This window comes from Ostrea edulis, chromosome 2 (genome assembly GCF_947568905.1).
Source record: "Ostrea edulis chromosome 2, xbOstEdul1.1, whole genome shotgun sequence".
Taxonomy (NCBI): Eukaryota; Metazoa; Mollusca; class Bivalvia; order Ostreida; family Ostreidae; genus Ostrea; species Ostrea edulis.
This window is the reverse complement of record NC_079165.1, coordinates 72455601-72478056: the sequence shown is the minus strand read 5'-3', so window position 1 is coordinate 72478056 and position 22456 is coordinate 72455601. Positions and strand designations below refer to the sequence as shown.

Below are 22456 nucleotides of genomic sequence, written 5' to 3'. Positions count from 1 at the left end.
GAAATCTTTTAACTATCAAGTATTATAAGATTTATTAAATGTATAAAATCTTATGGCATGTTAGTTAATAAAAAACAAGAAGAAGATATTTCGGATGCGTGCCGGTTTGTCTCAGTTTCAGATGAAGACCAAAACTAGCATTTTTCATTCACCTTTGTTTGAGAAGGTCATTCACATCCAGGTTACTACCGAGATCCATGTTTACCAAAATCATTAACGAAGAAAGGTAAGTAAGTCAGATAATTTATGCATTTATCACTTTATGTAAAGTTCTTACAAGCTATATATAGATAAATCAGCTGATAACACTTGAAAAAAATATCGGGAATTTCCACTGAAAACATTTAAAAGGTAATCGTTTTGGCGTTTATAATCAAAGCTTCAAAATGACTAGCACTGATACTCTTTGGATCTCGATAGTAATAATTTCGCTCTTTTCCTTCGTATATTCTCTAGGTAAGACCATTTCTTTTTTTACAAGTTCATTTTACTTTTGCTAGTTCCATAAAAATTAAGCATTCATCATCTTCATTAATGTAATCCAGATCCATGCAAGCAATATACCGTTATATCGAATCAACATGAGCGGTCATCTGGATACACTTTAGCGGCTAACGGTTTGGCAATATCTGACAGTTTCCTAGCCGAGGGATGGTACAGGTTTAGCAGTGGTGGGGGAAACGACATGGTCACGACGGCGCCAAGTTTGTCACAATGTGGAACTATCTATCCAATATGGTTAAATGGTATGTATGTATGAATGTACGAATGTGTGTGTGTGTGTGTGTGTGTGTGTGTAATCCTATTTTTCGTAACACGCAATTTGATTGTCTGAGCAGACAGAAAAAATTTAGTTTAGGCCTCTACCGAGCAAAGCTAAGGACGGGCCGAAGACCCGTCCGCGAAGCAAGGCTCTGAAGGTAAATTGATGAAAAAGTTTTCCGTCCAATTTTTCGTTTGATACATGCATCAAATAAAGAATTATAAGATTTATTTCTTATCATTTAATTACATTTTTAAAATAGAAAAACAAATAGTTTCTCTCATTGTTACTGGGTGGAATAATAACACGAACTCCGGTGTTGTGGGTTGTATCTTTATTGTGGCGATGTACCTAAAAATTATTGTTGCATGACCCTGAATTACAATCAGAGTTATAAATACAAGAACAATAACTCTGCATAAGAATTTTACAATCAAGGTCCTTATCAAAATATTAAAAGATAGTTTAAAATACATAAAAATTATAAATTACAATAACTTCTTGAATCAATAATCTTTTCCTAAGCTTAGCATGAATAAGCTTATCATAATAAAGAGTTTATGGTATACACAAACTGAATAAATTCTAAATAATAGATAATTCATGCTAAACTGCTAAAGTAGATGATTTGAACAAAAAGAAAACTGACTATAAATTCTATAACAATTTGCATGTGTAAAACGGTTATAGTAAAACTTACAACATTTCTACAATTAACCTTACCTCCCATGAGGTGCAAAGGTCGGTGCAAATATTAAGCAATCCTCCTACTTTATAGTATGTGTTGATGTTCTAAATATAATGAAATAGGTATTTACTGTAGAGTTATAATTTATTGCATGAATGAATATTTACTCTTAAGAATTTATAAAGTGTAATACATTCATTCTCTCCTTTAAAAGTTAAACACATTAATTTGAATCTTATTTAATTATATATTAATATGTTCTATATCAATTATTTACAGCATTCGTGCACAGGGGCTAAGCCCGTTTTGGGCCCGAACTCTGTGATACCATAAATATAGAAAGGGGTCTAACTCTGACACAGTTAAAAAACTAACCACTCGCTTCAAATGCCTAAAAAATCTTAAACTAGGTAAGCTATGCGTAGCATAGATTAAAGGACACATCTCATGTTTTTAAACTTTTTAATTTTTTCAGCAAAATTAATTCATTTCATGCCTAAAACTACTTTACATGTGTTTTAAATGAAACAGTTTGCGTAGTTTTCGAATTTGAAAGCGATGAAATTCAAATCTTGCGATATGCATATTTTCTTCGATATTTTACGCGCCATTATCTGTGACGTCATATGCTACCTCGAGCGAGAAGATTTGAAAACAGTTGATAGCCATTTCATAAACAGATTAGATTTAATTGACAAACAAACAATTATCACATTAACAGCTTGTAAATAACTGCATTAGAGTGTTTTGTGCCGTTTAAGCGTGTACTTGCTGTCAGTAGAGAGGATTTGGACTGTGTTTTTTTCAATTTTCGAAGGAAGGTATGAGGGACAAGCCGTGAATATTTTTTGTCGGCACAACGACTTTGCCATAAAAACTCCCAGTAGAATTTGTCCCTGTACTTTTCCAAACAAGCACTTGGACAAAGACGTAGATAAACTGCAAGAAAATTGTTCTATCGAAGCTACGCACTGTTACATATAGGCCTACGGCATATGCTTTCCGTTCTGCTCTCGAATTCAATACACACTCGCACCAACTGACCTTCACCTTGTAACAACATAGGCAGAACTTTGTTAGCAGTGTCTACCAACTGGTAGTTTTAAAAAGGAAATTTAAAGATAATTGAACTTTCAATTATCAATAAAAAAATATAATATTTCCCGACTTTTGAATTGAATTATAATTAATGCTTTCATTTTTTTTTTTTTTTAAGAAAAGCGTACGTGTTTACAACAACAGCACGCCGCGCTCCCACTTCGTAAGTAACAACGTGTTGATAACAAAAAATAATTATTAGGCCTAATAAAATTGCTTTAATAAAATAATTTAAAAGTATTGTGATTTTCACAATAAGTTTGATCATTATTATTTTTTTCCCCCGAAATGCACCCGTGACAGTAGGCCTAGTTGTCAATGATACATAATCGTATCATAATTTAGGCCTATCTAACTTCTCCAAAGATAAATTTAATAATTATTGCACTGTTTATTTTAGAAAAGCAAAAACGCTAATTACAGTTGTTTACAGAAATGGCATTACCAAATTGTGTTTGGACAGTGATCCCATGTATACATGTAAATATTATTTACTCGCAAATTTATGCAGATTTCATACTCGCTTTTCTCGCACTGGTGGCTAAAAGATATAAGACTCGGGAAATTTGTCAACATCGAAATAAATGTTATCCATGGTAAATAAATTAGGCCCCTAAAACCCGAGTTTTTAAAAATATTTAACACTACTTTTACAACAAGTTGATCGACGAAGGTCGCATATGACGTCACTGTACCACGTGACTACCTATCTAATTAACTAGGCTTTTTGAAATCGGGGCTTAGATTTAAGTCCGTATTGTGGCTAATTATCGCAATACTTCAGCGAACGAACTATTACAATTAATTTCTATAAGCATAAGGAAGACAAAATGCATATAATTCTGTATACTTTGAAAACACGAGATGTGTCCTTTAATGTTTTAACTACTTGCATGTCAAATTTCAATTAGATAAAACTTTATTCTCATATCAAATTTCAAAACTCTGTAAAGAAATTGAATTAAAGCAATTTATTTTCAATAAATGAAATCCCTGAAATAAAGTATTAAAACATGTAAAATTTCACTCTATTACATCATCATAAAGCTTCTGAAATGGCGAGTATAAATACATGTACCTATACGTAACGATGAAAACAACAGCGAAACTGGCTGTGCGTTCGGGTGAGGTAGAGTTACTATGCAGAACTTAATGGATTATACGCCAAATTAAAGGTGCAATGGTTAATAGCTGAAAGAGAACAAGTGATGACTGGATGTATGCTGCATTGCATTCGAGACGTTGGGCACTGATTGTATCGTAGGAACGGTGGTATGCGACTAGGCTCCATTTCAACATCAAGTAAAAAGCTCAACACCTTGTCATCTAAATTGCCCTCGTTGACTGAGCCCCATATAACGTAGTTCAATTTCATTAATATTTACCAGATCAAAAGTCGCTGCTTGCTCCATCATGTTATCGAACCACAGACACTTTTTTCATGCATGAATACATACTTAATAATACCAGGAGGGGGACTCATGTATGAAACAAGTGCCTGTGTATCGAACTCGTAAAGCAGACGATACATAACGTAATCTCTGTAGTAGTTACCCCATATGATATTGTTGGTTATGTGCAGATACCCGATGGGTGTGGTCATAATGAAACGAGGGAGCGTAGCTCCCGAGTGTCATTATGACCACGCCCATCGGGTATCTGAACATACACCAGTGGGTGGAACCATCATTTGCATATTTTTTAAATCTGTGCTGTGTAAATAAATTATTGAACACCACCTGACAATTTCAACATTTGGTGAAGTTCAAATTAGAATTCACTAGATCTAGGCTCGCGGCTGTGTCAATATCCATTTTATCATCTCCCAGTTTAATTTCACGAAATGTGTGAACCTCACATGCTTGTGAGAAAATCCTCATCATGACATGGTCATCATTGAATAAAAACGGTAAACCCAAATCGTGTAAATCGCCAATGATCATAGTTGAGGTGCTTTGATCAGACAACTCTCACCAACTATCGGGCGATAAGTGCGCGATGAGCATGCATGGCGGGAAAAGTAAAATACCGAAGCGATCACCTGACAACAACTTTACTTTTCATTGAGGTAATATTAAAAAAAATCATGCATTAACCACTGGTCACATGACAGATATTGCATTTCTAATTGGTCACGATACAAGTAAGTTATTGAATATTTATTTTGGTGTATCTTGATTTATTTGGAAGAAGGGCGGAGACTCGTCATAAATATACAATAACTATTACTTATTTTGTATTTTATTCACATCATTGGTTGTGTTTATGTTTGTTACATCTATAGCATCAAACGAATACATTTGAGTTGCGTCAAGCGAAAAGGGACTTTCGGGACAATATTTTCAAAACTGGGTTTTTATTATTTTCTGAAAGCACATATCTTCCTGATTATTTTGATACCAAAGTTTACCATGCGGAACAGGTAGCATCGCTCCAAAGGCAATCCGCTCGGAGGATTGTCAGGCATTAAGTCCTCTGGTCTGATGGTGGGCTTCAGCAGAATGAATTTTCCCTGTGTATCTTCTGCACCACTCTTAACAAACAGCTTCACTGTGTATAGATTGATCTATGAAGTATTCCAAAACGACAGTTGTACAAATATTACGAGTAAACCATGGATATGGAATCTTAATACTACCCTATATGGAACTATCACATCAAATATCTTGAAATTTATATGTAGACAATCCGCCATGCAAACCTGGAGATGAAAATTTGAGGTCTTGTAAGTTGTATTTTTCGTATGCCTTTGACGGACATGATTCAGAAGCAGAATTCAAGGTAATGGTAAATGTCTTCCAGTCATACCACTTTCATGAAATCTCACCTGGATTTCTCGAAGAAAACTTTCATATGTCGAAACTTCGACTTAAGGTTGAGATTTTACTGAAATTTTGACTGCTCAAATAAAAGAAAACTCAAACTTAAGTTTTAAAGAAATACAAGAATATTCGTCTGCATCATTAGTGTATACTTATGATGAAGATGTTGGACTTCCCACAACATTTATGACCCGAAAAAGACTTCACACTGTAATAATAGCCTTTATTTATCCAGGATGACACAAATTAGCATATAGCTGGTTTCCATTGTGGTCCTGCAAAAAACTGGGGGAAAAAACTGTACTGCTGCCAAAACTCTGAAAGTTTACCAAAAATAATCATATCTCTCTCTTTTGATAATTCATTGGTAGTCAAGATGGAATTTTGTACTTCTTTTGAATTGCATGACCTAGACAGTTCTCTCCACATGTGCAAGATTTTTTAAATACTTTTTCTTTCAAACTCTACATGACATTAAATCCATTGCACGCTGTTTTCTGTGGAAAGGTTTTGCCAAATTTCCATATTTTCTTCCCGAGATCCTCATTGTGAGCTCTGTCGATTGAATGTCTTATGTCCAAATCACTATTCTCCTCCTCAATGTTGCAGATTCAGGAATTGATTTATGACGAGTTAGGAATTCGTCAATCAAGTTGTCTAAAGCTGGTATAAAAGCATGTAATTAGGTATAGATTCGATTTGTATGATCTATTAATTTTTATATCAAAGTTTTGTTTTAAAAAATAGTGCATGCACACAATAAAAGATAAAGCATATAAAGAAGCAGTATATCTACTCTAGATTTTTTTTTAGTATGTGTCATAATTTTTTGTTCAAAATCACAAAACAATTTATATGCCAGTACAATGTATCATATATATTGTTCATGCTACGAATTGACCTTTGAATCTTTTGCATTAGAAATATTTTATATTTTCTTTGATCAAATTTCACACAAAATGAAATTATTGTATTGAAATAATACATTTCCAGGTCAGAGCATATCTGCCAGCTGATATAATGCTGGAGCTATCTAATCAAAATTAAATCCTCAATGTTGAAGCAACAAATAATTTCGTTTCATTTTCAAAATTTTAATGATCTATCTGTAAATAACATGTTATAATGAATATTTTCCCTGCCACAGGTATATAACATTAAATATATAGGAAATCACACATCAACACTGGTAATGTCTTCGACCCTTTGAAATGGATAGGTATGAATGGCGAATAAATATTGTTATTAATAAAAACACACACACACACACACACACACAAAAAAAAGACAACAGCCCCATACTGTATTTTTTATTATTATTATTTACTGGGTGTGTGTCAATACAAAATTAATGTGTTGAGTGATTAGGATATATTGGATTGTTAAAAAAATTGCCAATCTAATACGTGTATTTGTTCATCTAATGCTTTTACTTTCGTTTTATGTTGATTTTAGAGTAGGCCTATTTCATAGTTATAAAAATCAGCTTTCTTTTGGCAACACCATATATTTAGTAATAACGTTTAAAATATATATATTTGGATTTTTAAATTGTGAATGGCTTTAACTACAGCAATTTTGAAGTGTGTGTAAAATCAATTCAAAAGAAATCATTGTTTAAATTATGTGAAAAAATAATTCATTTGATAGAGTAACACCCTCTGAAAATTAATACTATAAATAATGCTTAGGCCAAAACAAAAACAAAAACAAAAAACAACAACATATGTTGGCTTCCACTTTCCCTACCTACCCTAAAAATTTCTGCCGACCCTAACACATTTTTTTTTCCATTCTCACAGATTTTGCAAATGTCATCACTACAACAAATACATATATTTATTGACTTATTTATCAAGTTATTTATTATGCACTAATACTAGACAGATTCCAAAACACAGAAACAATTTTTGTTTACAGTAAAGTGAAGAAATGTATTGATTCATCATATAAATTTTATTTGATTACTAAATAATCACTTTATTTTATGCATAGTAGAATACTAAATCATTAGAAAATTATTCGTTTACAATGCATGTGTGGAAATTCTCGTTCTATAAATAGTGCTAAAATTAGAACGGCCGTAAAGTAGTCCCACGTGCTTAGTGCAGATGAACTCCGGACGAATTTTTTTTTTTTTTTGGATACAGAAATCAAACGAATTATTCATCCAATCAGCATCGTTGTTAAGTCATCGCTTTAAAAGTTATTAAATGATATGTGGATCGCATTCCGTGAAGTGTTTACAATTTACTCTGTTGGAATGCTGCATGTTATGGTAACTTATTTAGTTTAAAACTTATATCAAGTCAAAAAACCGCCAATCATGTAGCATTTTCTGGTACACAAGACGTATTTTGTGCGGTATCAGGTTTAGATTTTTAAAAACTTTTCGGTACATGTATTTTCTGTCGGAGCGATTCAAAAGTCGATCTTGCGTTGTGTAGTAGGCATTAGGCCTACACATGTATATCTTCCATCATCAAAATTCGTTGAAAACTAGATTCTATGCATAACCGAGGCATGTACTTGAAAACGCAAGGTGGTGTTTTATGTATGCCTGTCCGTCTGTCTGTATGTATATTACGTACGTACGTATGAATGTATGTAAAATGTATGTATGTATATATGTATATGTACAATGGGGGGGGGGGGGGGGGAATATTCGGAGGTTCACGTTCCTTCGAGTATCTTTCGATCTTATACAGACTACAGACAACATTAATTACTGATATACCTTGGCCCAATAACATACCCCCCCCCCCCCTCTTATAGGGATTTTTCTACACTATAATTTTTTGAAAGTGTGTTTAAAATATTTAGGTAAATGAAGATTGTTTGATAAATTTATGTTGGGCGTTTCCAAGATATGGCTTTTGGCTGGTACCGTGTTCCATACCCCATTAAAGACGACACACTGTAAACACAAGCAATGGGCAAGGGACTTCCCAGGGGGAGGACATTTGAGAAATACGTATAAAAAAAAATAGAAGACAGTGTAATGTGGAAAGTGGAACATATTTTTAAATGTCTACAAAATACAATTTTTATGGATACATTTCATTCATGTCATACGAAATTATATACTACATTCCCAAGATAACATGTACCTATTAGCATGTTCAACACTAAGTAAACAGTATGAAAAACGGTTCATTCCTAGATAATATAGGGGCCTAGATCTAATCCATAGGCCCTATATCTTTATTTGATATATACAATCTTGAGTTAGTAAATATAACTTTCAACATAAAAATCTTTGTCCACATTTCCATGTCTTCACACAATATATCCCATGTATGGAAGCCCATTAATGTATATATAATATATATAATCAATGAAAAGAAAGCAGATGGGTTACTTTTGAGTATACATGCAAAAATGGGGGAAACCCTGATAAATAATGGCTCAACTATTCGGGCATATTACAAACAATAAACTAATTTATGAATGTATAATTTAATGAATTATATTAATCTACAATTGTAAAATAGATAAATATATTGTCATATACGTAATATTGAACACTTTTTCAATTTTGAGATCACTTATAAAGATGTCACATAAGACTGAGTCCCAAGAATAATAACGGCATAGATTGCTTACTAGCTTTAAATTTTGCCTTACATGGCTTTTATCGCTGGTGTTATAATAATTTACAAATATTAGTTACTAGAAGTAAAATTTGAGCATTGACGAAGTTGCGGAGAGTCAAGTGAACTGTAAGAGACGTTCACCCAAACTGTGTTCACTATCGGCACTTTTCCCCACCCATAAATGTCTGTTCTGTAACAAAGGAACTCAAGTACACTGTACAAGGAAAAAACACAAACTGGTAAAATGTGACAAAAACAGTAGAAGCCATTTTAAAAAACTCTGCATAGAATAAAAGTGACTATAACACATTAAGTTAGTTGGTTGACAGTATATTGTTAAGCGTCCCGCTGGGGAATCTTTCACTCATGGAGATGTCACCATTGCATTGCCGGTGAAGGGCTGCAATATTTAGACCTATGCTCGGCTCTTACGTCCATTGAGCAGGGAGTGATCTTTATCGTGCCACACCTGCTGTGAAACGGAAACTCGGTTTTTGCGGTCTCATCCAAAGGACTGCCCCATTTAGTCGCCTCTTACGATAAGCGAAGGGATACTGAGGACCTATTCTAACCGGGATTCCACGGGACAATGGTTTCCTCGCCCCATTATTCGCCTCTTACGACAATCAAAAGTTACCGAGGACTTATACCTTCTAACCCAGATCCCCATGGAACAACTATTAGTAAAGTTCAGTATATTGATTTGGTTGATAAAGGGGGAATGTTTTATCCAACCTGTAGAAAAACGTACACTACGGAAGCCCATTTAGAACCTATCAAAAATATTTTTGAAATAACCAATTCCAGAATTCGTTATAACAGATTAAATTTGTTATAACAAATTTGTTGAATTTGTTATAAATTTTTTTAAAATTTATATTAACGAATTAAATTTGAAAACACGAATTTTAGAAATGGTTATATCAAATTGTCAAGTTAGATATAGCGATTTATAAAATCGTTGATATCAAATTAGTAAATAATTCGTGATAACGAATCGCAGAATTAGTAAGAATAGATCAAATAATTTGAAATTATAGATTTTTCAATTCATTAAATCGGATTTTGATTCATTAAAACAAATTAATTTCATTTTGTCAAAACGAGTAAGTAATAAAATGTAGTTTTGGATGAAGATGTCACAAGATCAGGCACCTGATCCCACCTCTGGTATATTCAGGGGTCCGTGTTTGCCCAACTCTTAATTTTGTATTCCTTATTTGAGTTATGAGATTGCTCACTGTTCATTATCTTCACCATTTCATCAGTACAATCTTTAAAAAATTATTGGAACAAATTGGGCAATTTGATATATTGAATTTCAGAATTTGTTATTTCAAATTTTTAAATATGTTTTTACGAAGTTTGCAAATTCGTTGTAAACGAATTCAATCCGTTATAACGAATTTCAAAGTTTGAAATAACGAATTAAAATCGAAATAACGAATTCTGAAATTCGTTATTTCAAATTAGAAATATATCTTTGATAGGTCCTAAATGGGCTTCCGTCAAAAAAATATTTTTCATTTGATTCAGAATTCGTTATTTCAAACTTTAAAATTCGTTATAGCGGATCAGATTAATTATACATGTAACAAATTTGTAAACTTCGCAATAACGGGTTTCAAAATTTGAAATAACTGAAATTCGTTGTATAAAATTGCTTAATTTGTTATACCAAATTCTGATCTTGTGACATCTTTGTCCAACTTCAGTATCACGAAATTGCTTTTACTTACGGTATACCTCTTGTTTTAACAGATTGTATTAATTTGTTTTACAAATCAAAATCCGAGTTAATGAATTCAAAAATCAAAATATTAGAAATAAGTTGACTCTCATAGATAGCACTTTTTTAAAAAATGTAAGACGCGTTAACTTGTATTGCATACGAAATATTCCCAATTTGTGATATTTGTGGGAATAAATATTAAGGTGAAACATACCTAAAACAATAAATAAAGTAATAAATCCAGTGTTTGGAGGTTCCAATACGAACCATCAAGGGATATTGTCGGATTAAATTACTATACAATAACATCTAAGACTTTTTCCTCCGCATAATTTCAGTTTGGAAATCTCGCACAAAATATGTGTAGGATTGCGACGTAAATGCTCTATAAAATACTCTCGACTGGTCACCCTCTATGTAAATGCAAAAGCTCATATCTTTTGTTTTCTGAAATGAATATCGGTTTTTTATACGCTCGTATTATGTTATGGCGCTGTCTGGCTGGCTGGCCCTCCGTCCGTCCGTCCGTCCAATGTCATGTTTTCCGGACCTTTTTCCGTAACAGATTCATGTACGACTTTGAAATTTGGTCACTATTTCTCCCTCAAGAAGTGTAAGAGTGAGTTTGCATTTCAACTGGATTGGCCAATCCTTGACCTACGTTAAGGCTATAAGAAGGTCAAACATTTTTTCGTTACAGATACAGATATTGCCCTGAAATTTTACACATAAGCTTCCTCTCAAAGGAATACAAGTTCAGTTTTCATTTCAGCTGGATTGTCCCGTCCGTCCGTGACCTACATTAGGACTAAAGTTAGGTCAAACAGTTTTCCGGGATTTTTTCATTATAGGACTATTATGTACAGATATTGCCCTGAAATTTAGTCACAGGCTTCCTCTTGAAGGAATACAAGTTCAGTTTGCATTTCAGCTGGATTAGTCCATCCTTAACCTACTTTTGGTCTAAAAATAGGTCAAACAGTTTTCCGAACTTTTTTCCCCATTATAGATACAGACATTGCCCTGATATTTAGTCTCAAGCTTCCTCTCAAAAGAATACAATTTTAGTTTTCATTTTCAGCTGGATTGGTCCGTCCCTGACCTATTTTCGAGCTAAAATAGGTCAGTTTTCCGGACTTTGTTTTATTGCGGATACAGATATTTATGGAGCGCCAAATTAACATAAACTCAAATGATTGAAGATATCTTCAATTATTTGAAGATATCATCAATTAAATTAGTGCTCTCTTTAATTGAATTAGTGCGCGCATTAAATCAATTATTGCTCTCATCAAATGAATTAATGAGCGCTTCAAATCAATTATTGCTCTCATCAATTGAATTAATGCGCGCATCAATGGAATTAATGAGAGCAATAATTGATTTAATGCGCGCATTAATTCAATTATTGCTCTCTTCAATTCAATTGATGAGAGCATCAATTTCGTAGAAATATTGCTCGCAATAATTGATTTAGAGCTCGGTATAAATAATTTGATGATCTCTTTAATTCAATTGAAGATATCTTTAATTATTTACAATGGTTTTGTATAAGAAATTAATGCGCGCATCAATTCTTTTAAAGAGATCAACAATTCAATTAAAGAAATCATTAATTCAATTGTGTTTATGTTGAATTGAAGATATCTTTAAATATTTAGTTGCTCTCTCTAAAAGAATTATTGCTCTCTTCAAATGAATTAAAGATATCATTAATTCAATTGAAGAGAGCAATAATTGAATTAATGCGCGCATTAAATCCATTATTGCTCTCATTAAATGAATTAATGCGCGCATCAATTCAATTATTGCTCTCATCAATTGATTTAATGCCGCGCAATTCTTGCTCTCTTCAATTGAATTGTAGCGCGCATCAATTCAATTGTTGATATCATTAATTCATTTGAAGAGATCATTAATTCAATTAAAGCGCGCATCAATTCAGCAGAAGAATTAATGCTAGCTATCATCAATTCATTTAATGCGCGCAATAATTCAGAATTGAAGATATCATTAATTATTTGAAGAGATCTTTAATTAAATTATTGCGTGCATCAAATGAATTGATGATATCTTGAAATAATTGAAGATATCTTCAATTATTTGAGTTTATGTTAATTTGGTGCTCCATAAATATTGCCCTGAAATTAAGTCACAGGCTTTCTATTGTAGGAATACAAGTGCTGTTAGCATTTCAGTCGGATTGATGCACTATTATCTACGTTAGGCGTAGAAGTAGGACAACACGTTTTCCAGATTTTTTTCAGTACGGTCACACAGTCAGGTACTGTACTGACATTTTGTCACAACTTCCCTCCCAGAGAAATACACAATCAGTTCGCATTTCAAACATGTCAATTTAATTGGTGTACCATTACCAATTTAGGGCTAAAAGTATAGATCAAATGGTTTCCTGGACTTTTCATCATCATAGATAGATATTGCACCAACGTTTTGTCACAACCTCGCTCTCGGAGAAATACATAATCAGTTCACATGTCAGATGGATTGGTGCACCATGACCAACTTTAAGGCTTTTCTATTCAGAATGTGTGTTGTATCAATTCAGAGTGCATAATATGCTTCCAGGTTGAATTTCACTGTCCGACGGACGTATATTGTACCGTTTGTGGTACTCATGTTCACTCATAGAAACATGGGTCCAGTGGAATTTTTATCATTGCAAGCACGAGGGTAAAGCAACATCATAAGAATGTTAGCTTTATTAGGGCTTTTCGACTTTCGTCGGAAAGACCTATTGTTATTGTGGGGTGTTTTTTTTGGTGTTATTATTGCAAATAAGCTTTTGGGTGTCCGGATGTTTTATTTCCGGTTTCTACAAGGATGAAAAGCGTTTTTCATTGAGATCCCATATGTTTGAAAATTTTCATCACAGTATAACGAAACTTTAGATTTAGATTCATTAGAGTTTGATCTACAATAGTCATTACGAGGTCAAACTTCCAACTCCTGTTGTTTTTTTGAGATATTAAGGACCAAGGATTTTGAAAAGGTGTTGTCAGTTTGAAAAACTGCAAATAAATTTAAAAAATTATCGAAGGTATTTCATTTTGTTAACAATAATATACTGAACAGCTTTGAGAAGTTTCATTGAAATATATTGAGTACTTCCAGTTCTATGACCCTTTGAATTTCCCTATGAGAGTTTCAATGTTAAAAAATTCAAAACACCTGCTACGTTTTCTCAAAAACCTCTCAAGCAATCCTTGTGATATTTTACAAGAGATATGTCTATACCATTCCGCACAGAGGAAAGGATTTTGGAATGAATCATGAATAGGATTAGGGATCTGTAGAGGCCAAAGTTAGAAACATTCTTTTATCCGTAACTTTTTTATTTGGCTTCGGATTTCCAAACTCTTTCGTGATTTGAATTAAACAACAAAAGTGCAATTTTAAAATTCCAGCCGTGTGTAACTATTTTGATCCCTTAAGGGAGTTTTTGAAGCTTAATTTTTTTTTACTACAAGAACAAATTCATAAGAGTTATCTCTCTTGATGTTTCAAAAACAATATTACACCATGTAAATACCAGAGATCAAATAAACATGTGTGCCAAGTTTCATTGACATATATTAAGTACTTCCGGTTCTATGAATCTTTGAATATTTCCCTATGAGAGTTCCAATGTTAAAGAATTCAAAACACCTGCTACGTTTTCTCAAAAGCCTCTCAAGTAATCCTTGTGATATTTTACCCGACTTATGCCTCATCAAAATTGGTGTGGGGAATTAAATTGTAAATGCAGCTCATGCAAATTCCAGCCTCTCCTGCCTAAATCTTAAAGTTTTGATCTAACTTCTAACTATGCTTCTAAGCTTACATGTACAAATTTAACTGGTTTTTTTTTTTACTCCGCTCTGTCTCTTAGGTATGCATATTTATTTATTCTATGTATATATCCATATTTTTATGTTTGTGTTGCAAACTGTTTTCAGTGCTGCATGCGCATCTTAATATAACTAGTCCCTGTGTATATATATGCATGACTTGTGATTTCTGAATACATGTATGCGTCCTGTTTTATTTCAAATTTCTGTTTTTAGGTCTATGCATGCAATTATATATTATTAGTGCTTTGTGGTTTTTTTTTAAATGCTATATAGTCGGTTAAAGAGCTCTTAGCTCATGTTTATTGTTTACCTGTATATAGTTCCGACTTTGAATAAAAATTACTTACTTACTTACTTACTTACTATACCATGCCGCACAGAGGAAAGGATTTTGAAATGAAACCTGAGAGGGATTAAGGATCTGTAGGGGCCAAAATAAGAAACACTCTTTAATCCATAACTTTTTTATTTTGCTTCCGATTTCCAAACTCTTTCGTGATTTGAATTAAACTACAAATGGGCAATTTAAAAATTTCCAGCCGTGGGTCCCTATTTTGGCCCCTTAAGGGAGTTTTTGGAGCTTAAAATATGCTACTTTGAAAAAAAGTCCATAAGAGTTGTATCTCTTGAGATTTCAAAAACCCTTTTAGGTCATGTCATTACTAGGGATAAAGCAAACATCTCTGCCAAGTTTCATTGACATATATTAAGTACTTCCGGTTCTATGAATCTTTGAATATTTCCCTATGAGAGTTTTAATGTTAAAGAATTCAAAACACCTGCTACATTTTCTCAAAACCTTCTCAAGCAATTCTTGTGATATTTAAGGCGAAATCTGTCTATACAATGCCGCATAGAGGAAAGGATTTTGGAATGAATCCTGAAAGGAATTAGGGATCTCTGGGGGCCAACGTAAGAAACAGTCTTTTATCCGTAACCTTTTTATTTGGCTTCCGATTTCCAAACTCTTTCGTGATTTGAATGAAAGAACAAAAGATCAAACTAAAAATATGGGTCCGTGGATCACTATTTTGACCCCTTAAGGGACTTTTCGAAGCTTATAAAAGTTGCTATTTCAAGTAAAAGCTCTTAAGAGTTATCTCTCTTGATATTTTCAAAGAATATGTGATATCCTTAAAGACATGTTAAGTTCTATTTATCAGTGAAGTACTTCCGGTTCCTTTACTTCCGGTGTCAAAATCACGATAGTGATTAAGAAATAATTTTAGAAAAAGTCCCAAAACGTTACTATTGTTCCTTAAAAATGATTGAAATTTTCAGTTAATATGTATACGGTGTGACCGTTGGACCGAGAGAAGCATGAAATGGTCATTGGCGTGACCCAAGTGGTAATCATAATTCCGTTAAGTACGGTAGATTATGATTCATTTAAAATATATTTTTTTAAAGAAATTTTCCTTGCGCTAAACACCCAGTAACATCTCAGTATTAAAGGGGTTTGTATGGGGACAACAGTTCTACAAGATCCGCGTATTCATTAAACGCGGGAAATAAAACGCAAGGCGACGTAAACTGCATTGTGACGTCACATTTAGCCTCGATTTTTAAAAAAATCTTTTTTCAAAGCAAACAATTATTAACAACAACAATACATCCCGTATGCAATTAAAAAGGCCGTTGAAACTAAACAAAATTAACCAATAAATTCAAAATGGTGAAAAAGTAACCGTAAGTATATCGTATATTCTTATTTAAAGAAACTCATGAACTCGTTCATCTATTTAGTCGTATTACTGTTTTTCTATTTGAAGTTTGGCTAAACACTGTAACCATAATAATCATACGATTCATTTTAAACAAACTGGGTGTCTGAATTACAAATTACACGCCAGTCTTGTATTTCTGGCATTCAAAATTGAAACACGAATAACTCTAGAAGCAACTAATGAACAAAGCAATATGGCGGCGCCCATATGGATCACAAAATTTTCAGTGAACGTATATAGAGACAAGTAAAGCTTTTTTAAAAAGCTTGCCGTCTTTAGCAGCAACTCTATAGAGCGAAGTTGAATTATGTCCCTTGTCTTCATTATTGAATTGAGCTAAAATAAATAATCTCACGGACATCATACCTACAAAGCTGTGTCCTGACTCCCATTGTAAAAGTTTGTATTTATGAAGGGCATATGTACTGGAAATCAAAATCACTGTTCCCTGTATTAGCACTGATTAAAGCCTCTATATCAAATGAAACTGAGATTTTCAGTGTGTATATCAAAATATTTATTTTTTTTAACAAAGTTATGGAAAAAAAAACAACAAAAAACAAAAACTAAAAAGATTTAAATTGCTCAAATTTGCATAAAAATTATTCTTGCATATTGTACAGTACAACTGCTTTAGAAATTAACCAGGATAAAGACCTAAGAATATTGTAATAGTTTTGCCAAAAATTATATCATAAAATACATAGAGTTTGATGGAAAAGATTAATAATTGTTATTCAAATTTGAGCAATTGTAAGGGAAAATAAATATTCTGAAGGAATAGGATAGTTTTAGAACAGATGTGTTGAAAAAACAAAAACTTTAAGTTTACCTGATACAGACAGTCTAATCTTACAGCAGGTGGATGGATTATTCTTTTGCATGCTTTAAAAAAAAACCCAGTGATCCTCATTTTGAAGTCAAGCCTTATTTATTCTTATGTAATTCTTATTAAGGTATCATTAAAACTGTTTTGTAGGGATTAGCCCAACCGAATAGACAATTCCCAAAACACAAGCAATCAAAACAAAAAACGGCGAGTTTTTCTGCTTGTATGCAAAAATGAAAACATTGTTGTAAATGAAGTAACCATAGAAATGCTTTGTATTAGTTGCTTTTAAAAAAGTAATGTGTCAATTTCATGAATTGCATTTTTCTTTTGTTCGTTTTATCGATTTTTTTAAGATTGAAAATCTTGAAAAATTGTTAAGTTGTACGAAAATTAGAACACCAGAAAATTATCTACCTTGCCTTGAAGAGCATTTCAACCAATGAAAGAATTGAAAATTTTCACTTCATGCACTTTCTACCAATGAAAAAAGAGAGGAAGTGCAAAGTCCGAAGACTGTAAAACACTTCAACTCTGTATACCGTCTTCCAAGGAAGATGGTAATTATCTCTATTCCTTTGCTGATTTTTTCAATTTTTCTTTTACATACGTGTTACCTTTAGAGCCTTGCTTCGCGGACGGGCCTTCGCTCGGTATAATTATTTTGTCTTAATGAACAAAAAAGTCAGCGGTGACATACTCCTGTTTCCAGTTCTTTCCGAGATACAGGGCGCCAAAGATTAAGGGGGGGGGATGATATTTACAAAAAAAATAGAAACAGAGATTAGGATTTATTTCAGACATATTGGACGTTAGTAATGATAAGTACAACCCGTCTTTCAAGTTTCAATTGCATATCTTTAATACTTTTGGTTTTATAAATCCTTGAATTTTGTCTATGCATGTTTTCATCTGAAATTGGCATAGCTTGTGTATTGAGTTAACTCTCTTTCACCATGCATAAAACGCCAGGTAGATATTTACAATGATAGGTCTTCCGATTTTTTTAAACGTTTTATCGGTTCTTTTGCACACTGTTTGTTGTCGAAAAGCCCTTTGTTTTTGTTTTAACGACAAAAATTCTAGTTATTATTATTATCATCATTTTGATTTAAGCGAAACCTTAATGACTAAAAATCAAAAATTGATATTTATTGCAACTTCCTATTTGTTACTAGGACGACTACCAACAGGGCTGGGAAAGAGTGTTGACAGTGAAGCTTGTGTTGTTGGAATTATCAGTTCATGCGAATCTAAAATACGCATCAAGATTCAAAATTGCAATGGATTTAGGGTTTACTACTTGCGACCACCTCAAAGCCAAGCAACCGGATATTGCATTGGTAAGTTTATATCTATGAAATCTTTAAGAAAACGTTATAATTTTACTATTCGTATCCATGTTTTGTTTTTGTATACAACATAGTCGGTATCATCTTCAGTTTTGTCACAAGATTACTAAAACATCGCAATATTAGACAGCTGGATCTAAGGATGTATGGCATGTCAAACGTTGCAATATTTGATCTTTTCCATTTGTATTGTATAATTTTCCATTTGTATTCTATATTTTCCCATTTGCATTGTATAATTTCCATTTGTATTCTATATTTTCCATTTGTATTGTATAATTTTCCATTTGTATTCTATATTTTCCAGTTGCATTGTATAATTTTTCATTTGTATTGTATCCAGGGAATGTTTATTTTGATTTGTTACGAAGGATTTCATTAGTTAACGTCATTGATGTACCACATCTGTAGACGTGCTTAGCACACATGACCGTAGAAATGACGGTTCTCTATCGTGCCAACGGCTGTGCAGCGATACGGAATATCTGTTTTTAAGTTCATTACGGAAAGACCCGTGATTCTCACTTTTAAATGCCGAGTGTTTGGCAAAGGAGCAATCACTGTCTTTGTTTATGTCAAAGGTTTGATGCGGCAATGACAGTAACGGTTCTCGAACTCACGACCTCTCGCCCACAAACCAAGCGATATATTACTGAGCTACCGCGATCAGGTCCATGCAGCTCTGCAGGACTAGTTATTTTTGAAAATACGTAGCTAGCTCTAGTAATGGCGACCCCCCCCCCTCCCCTGATCATTTTAAAAAAAATATAGAACTGTTCAGAAAACCATGCACATTTTTATTTAGTCAGAATTCAGTAGATTCGGGGGGACTTAATTCGGCCCTTGGGTCCCCACCAATACTTATCTTTTCCATTAGTGGAACTCTTCAAATTAAAGGCGCGTAAAGTCGTGCTACCGGGACAACATACGTAAACATTACTTAGGCATACGTAATATAAATTATGGTATCGAATACATATTATAACCGACTGCAAACCACGACACTGATTAAAATTCTAAAAACAAATTTAGGAATTGATTATTCTTATAAGAAAACAGACGAACTTATTAAATTATGTGAAGGATATGCCAAATCTAACCGATATAAAGCATCAATCGCAAGAAGAACCGTGAAAGGAAAAACCAAAATGCACATCCGACACAATAACTTTTCTTGTAATTAATAGGATTCATATGTTATTAGAATTATTCTGTCAGACTATGAAGACATTCCATTTTATCATACAATTTAGACAGGTTCATATGGGCATGCACTTTGTAATCGTTCATGTACCCCCCCCCCCTCTCTCTCTCTCTCTCTCTCTCTCTCTCTCTCTCTCTCTCTCTCTCTCTCTCTCTCATTTTCCAATATTTTAGAATAAGTTATATATTTATTTGCCAAACTGCATTTTAAAGACGTTTATAACACTAATTAACATAACAAATGCGTTTCCAAACTGCATCTAAGCTATTTTGAAAAATTACAAAATATTGATTGACTTAGGACAGAGAACATCGTTGTTTGGAATTTTTAAATTAGGTGTAGCAGAGTTTAAAAAAAAACAAACATGTAACATCTTTGATAAACTAGTGTTAGAATATTTAAAAATGCAGTTTGATCAATGGCTATTCTATTTAAAGATACACAATGTACTTTAACTTAAAAGGGGGGGGGGGGGGGGGGTTGTTGCTATGAACGTTTCGTGTATGTCCCAGTAATCTCGCACTTGCTCGCGAGACTTGTGCATTTTCTTACCAATGACGCACAAGAGTCATCAAAGCGCGATAACTCTAATGAGCTGGTAATGAGAAGTATTGTTAACATTGAGTTTTGTTTGTTACAACTATTCAATGGATTAATCTTAAGTTATCGTTTATCGAATTTGGTAATGCTCGAGATGTTGAAGAGGTAAAGTTCAGGAGCCACGTTTCGCAGGAATGTACCGTATTTGCTAAGTGTAATGGCGTAACCCCACCCCCACCCCCAATTAATTGATCGCTTTTATGCGTCTAATATGATGATCATATTCAAACTAGTCTCCTATTTAACCACTGGCTGATCTAGATAATTTTGAACTAAAGGATGCAGTAAACTGCTGGATTGCTGGGGACTGTCTTAAGATCCCTAGTGAGTCCAGTGCAAAGCCTTGGGGGAAGGGGGGGGGGGGGGTACAGGGGGAGGGAGGATTTAAGAGGGGCGCAGCCGGCGCCCCCCCCCCCCCCTCCATTTTCAAATTTAAGGTAAATCTTGGCATCTTGTTTAGAAAAATGTATTAAACGATAAAAGAAGCAATAAATTCTTCCATTTCCGGAGAAATAAATGACAAAATCTTTTGATTTCTTGAATTACTATATTGAGAAAACTTAATTTTTCCAGAAACCCTTAAAATTTGCGTCATTTAACTAACACTTTATTAAAAATGACACATTTCAAGCTCTGGCTTCGCCCTCTGGACCCCTACCAGGGCTTCGCCCTGGACCCACTGGGGCCTCCTGAAGGCGGCCCCCAGACCCCCTACCTCGAAGTGGCGCCCCCGTAACCGCAATTCCTGGATTCGCCCCTGAAAGTCCCCTGGAACAAGTGCGTTCTGACAAAATAAAACGTACATGCATGCTTTTTTCGACATCTATATATAAAATATATTTGTGAAGGGAGGGGGGGGGGTCTCCCGGCGCAAGATTCCTCATTGCTAGCTACATGTATGTTCAACTAGTCCTTATATGGAACCGATCGCGGTAGTTCAGTGATATACCCTTTGGTTCGTAATCGTGAGGTCGCATGTTCGAGTTCTACTCGTGTCATGGCTGCATCAAACCAGTTAATACTTTTCCATACGCATTGCTATCTAAAAGTGAGAATCACAGATCTTTCGGATAATGTGACCTTAAAAGCAGACATCCCGTGTTGGGACAGGCGTTAACACGTTAACGACCCCCACTGTTACGCCACTGTGCGCGTACATGTAGCATAGTAAGGTGTGGTACGTCACCTGCAGCTGGTGACGGCTAAATATAAGTGGGACCTAAAGTAATGAAATCCTTCGTAACAAATCAAAATAAACAATCCCTCGGATGCAATACAAATGAAAGATTTTGTAACGCAAATGGAAATTATACAATGCAAACGAAAAAAATATATAATACAAATGGAAAATATACAATACAAATAGAAAATTATACAATACAAATGGAAAATATAAAATACAAATGGAAAATTATACAATACAAATGGAAATTATACAATGCAAATGAAAAATTATACAATGCAAATGGAAAATATAGAATACAAATGGAAAATTATACAATACAAATGGAAAAGATCAAATATTGCAACGTTTGACATGCCATAAGGATGCGCGTTCTTAGATATGCTTACTCGGAACCCTATGCGCACCCGAACCTTGCTCACTTTCGTCATTCTCTTCCACAGAGTTATCGGTCCTTTCTCTCCCTTATATAAGGGAGAGAAAGGACCGATAACTCTGTGAAAGAGAATACACTTTCGTGTGAACGAACATGGCGGAATCATCCGAGGACTGCCGATAATGGTAGATATACAACTCTTTCTTAGAAAAATTCGTGAATTTATTTGCTTTTGTGTAATATATTTGTTCTTAATTGCCACATGTGACCTAAACAAGATTCTGGACGTTCTATTTATAGAACAATGCTTTTCAGAGTTCAATAAAACGATGATGTAATATCTGTTTGCTTGCACTGTACACTTCTCTAGAACTTTGTTTTTAGCATAAAGAGACTGTGTGGTTTATTAATATTTTATCACTTTACTGAGAATTGAAATGGACCGGTAACAAGTATCGGACACCCTTTCGTGAACTTTGATTAAGCCTAATTTTAATAAATGTATCTTTTCTGTAAATAATAAAAAAAAAAAAAAACTATTAAATATTTGAATTGTTTGTTTTAATTTCTACTGATCTCTGGCATATAATTTTTCATGATAAAAGTTTATTTTATTCCCTGAGAGGCTTTGT

The 22456-nt window shown here is 33.7% G+C and overlaps 1 protein-coding gene across 1 annotated transcript in view; it reads left to right on the top strand.

Moving 5' to 3' along the window:
- Window positions 1-377: 377 nt before the first annotated feature.
- LOC125678317 (von Willebrand factor D and EGF domain-containing protein-like) overlaps window positions 378-22456 on the top strand; it is a 79087-nt gene continuing 57008 nt past the window's right edge. The window contains exons 1-3 of the mRNA XM_048916694.2: window positions 378-456; window positions 546-746; window positions 18288-18452. Coding sequence (XP_048772651.2) covers window positions 387-456; window positions 546-746; window positions 18288-18452 — 436 coding nt within the window. The 5' untranslated portion in view covers window positions 378-386. The remainder of the gene's footprint in view (window positions 457-545; window positions 747-18287; window positions 18453-22456) is intronic.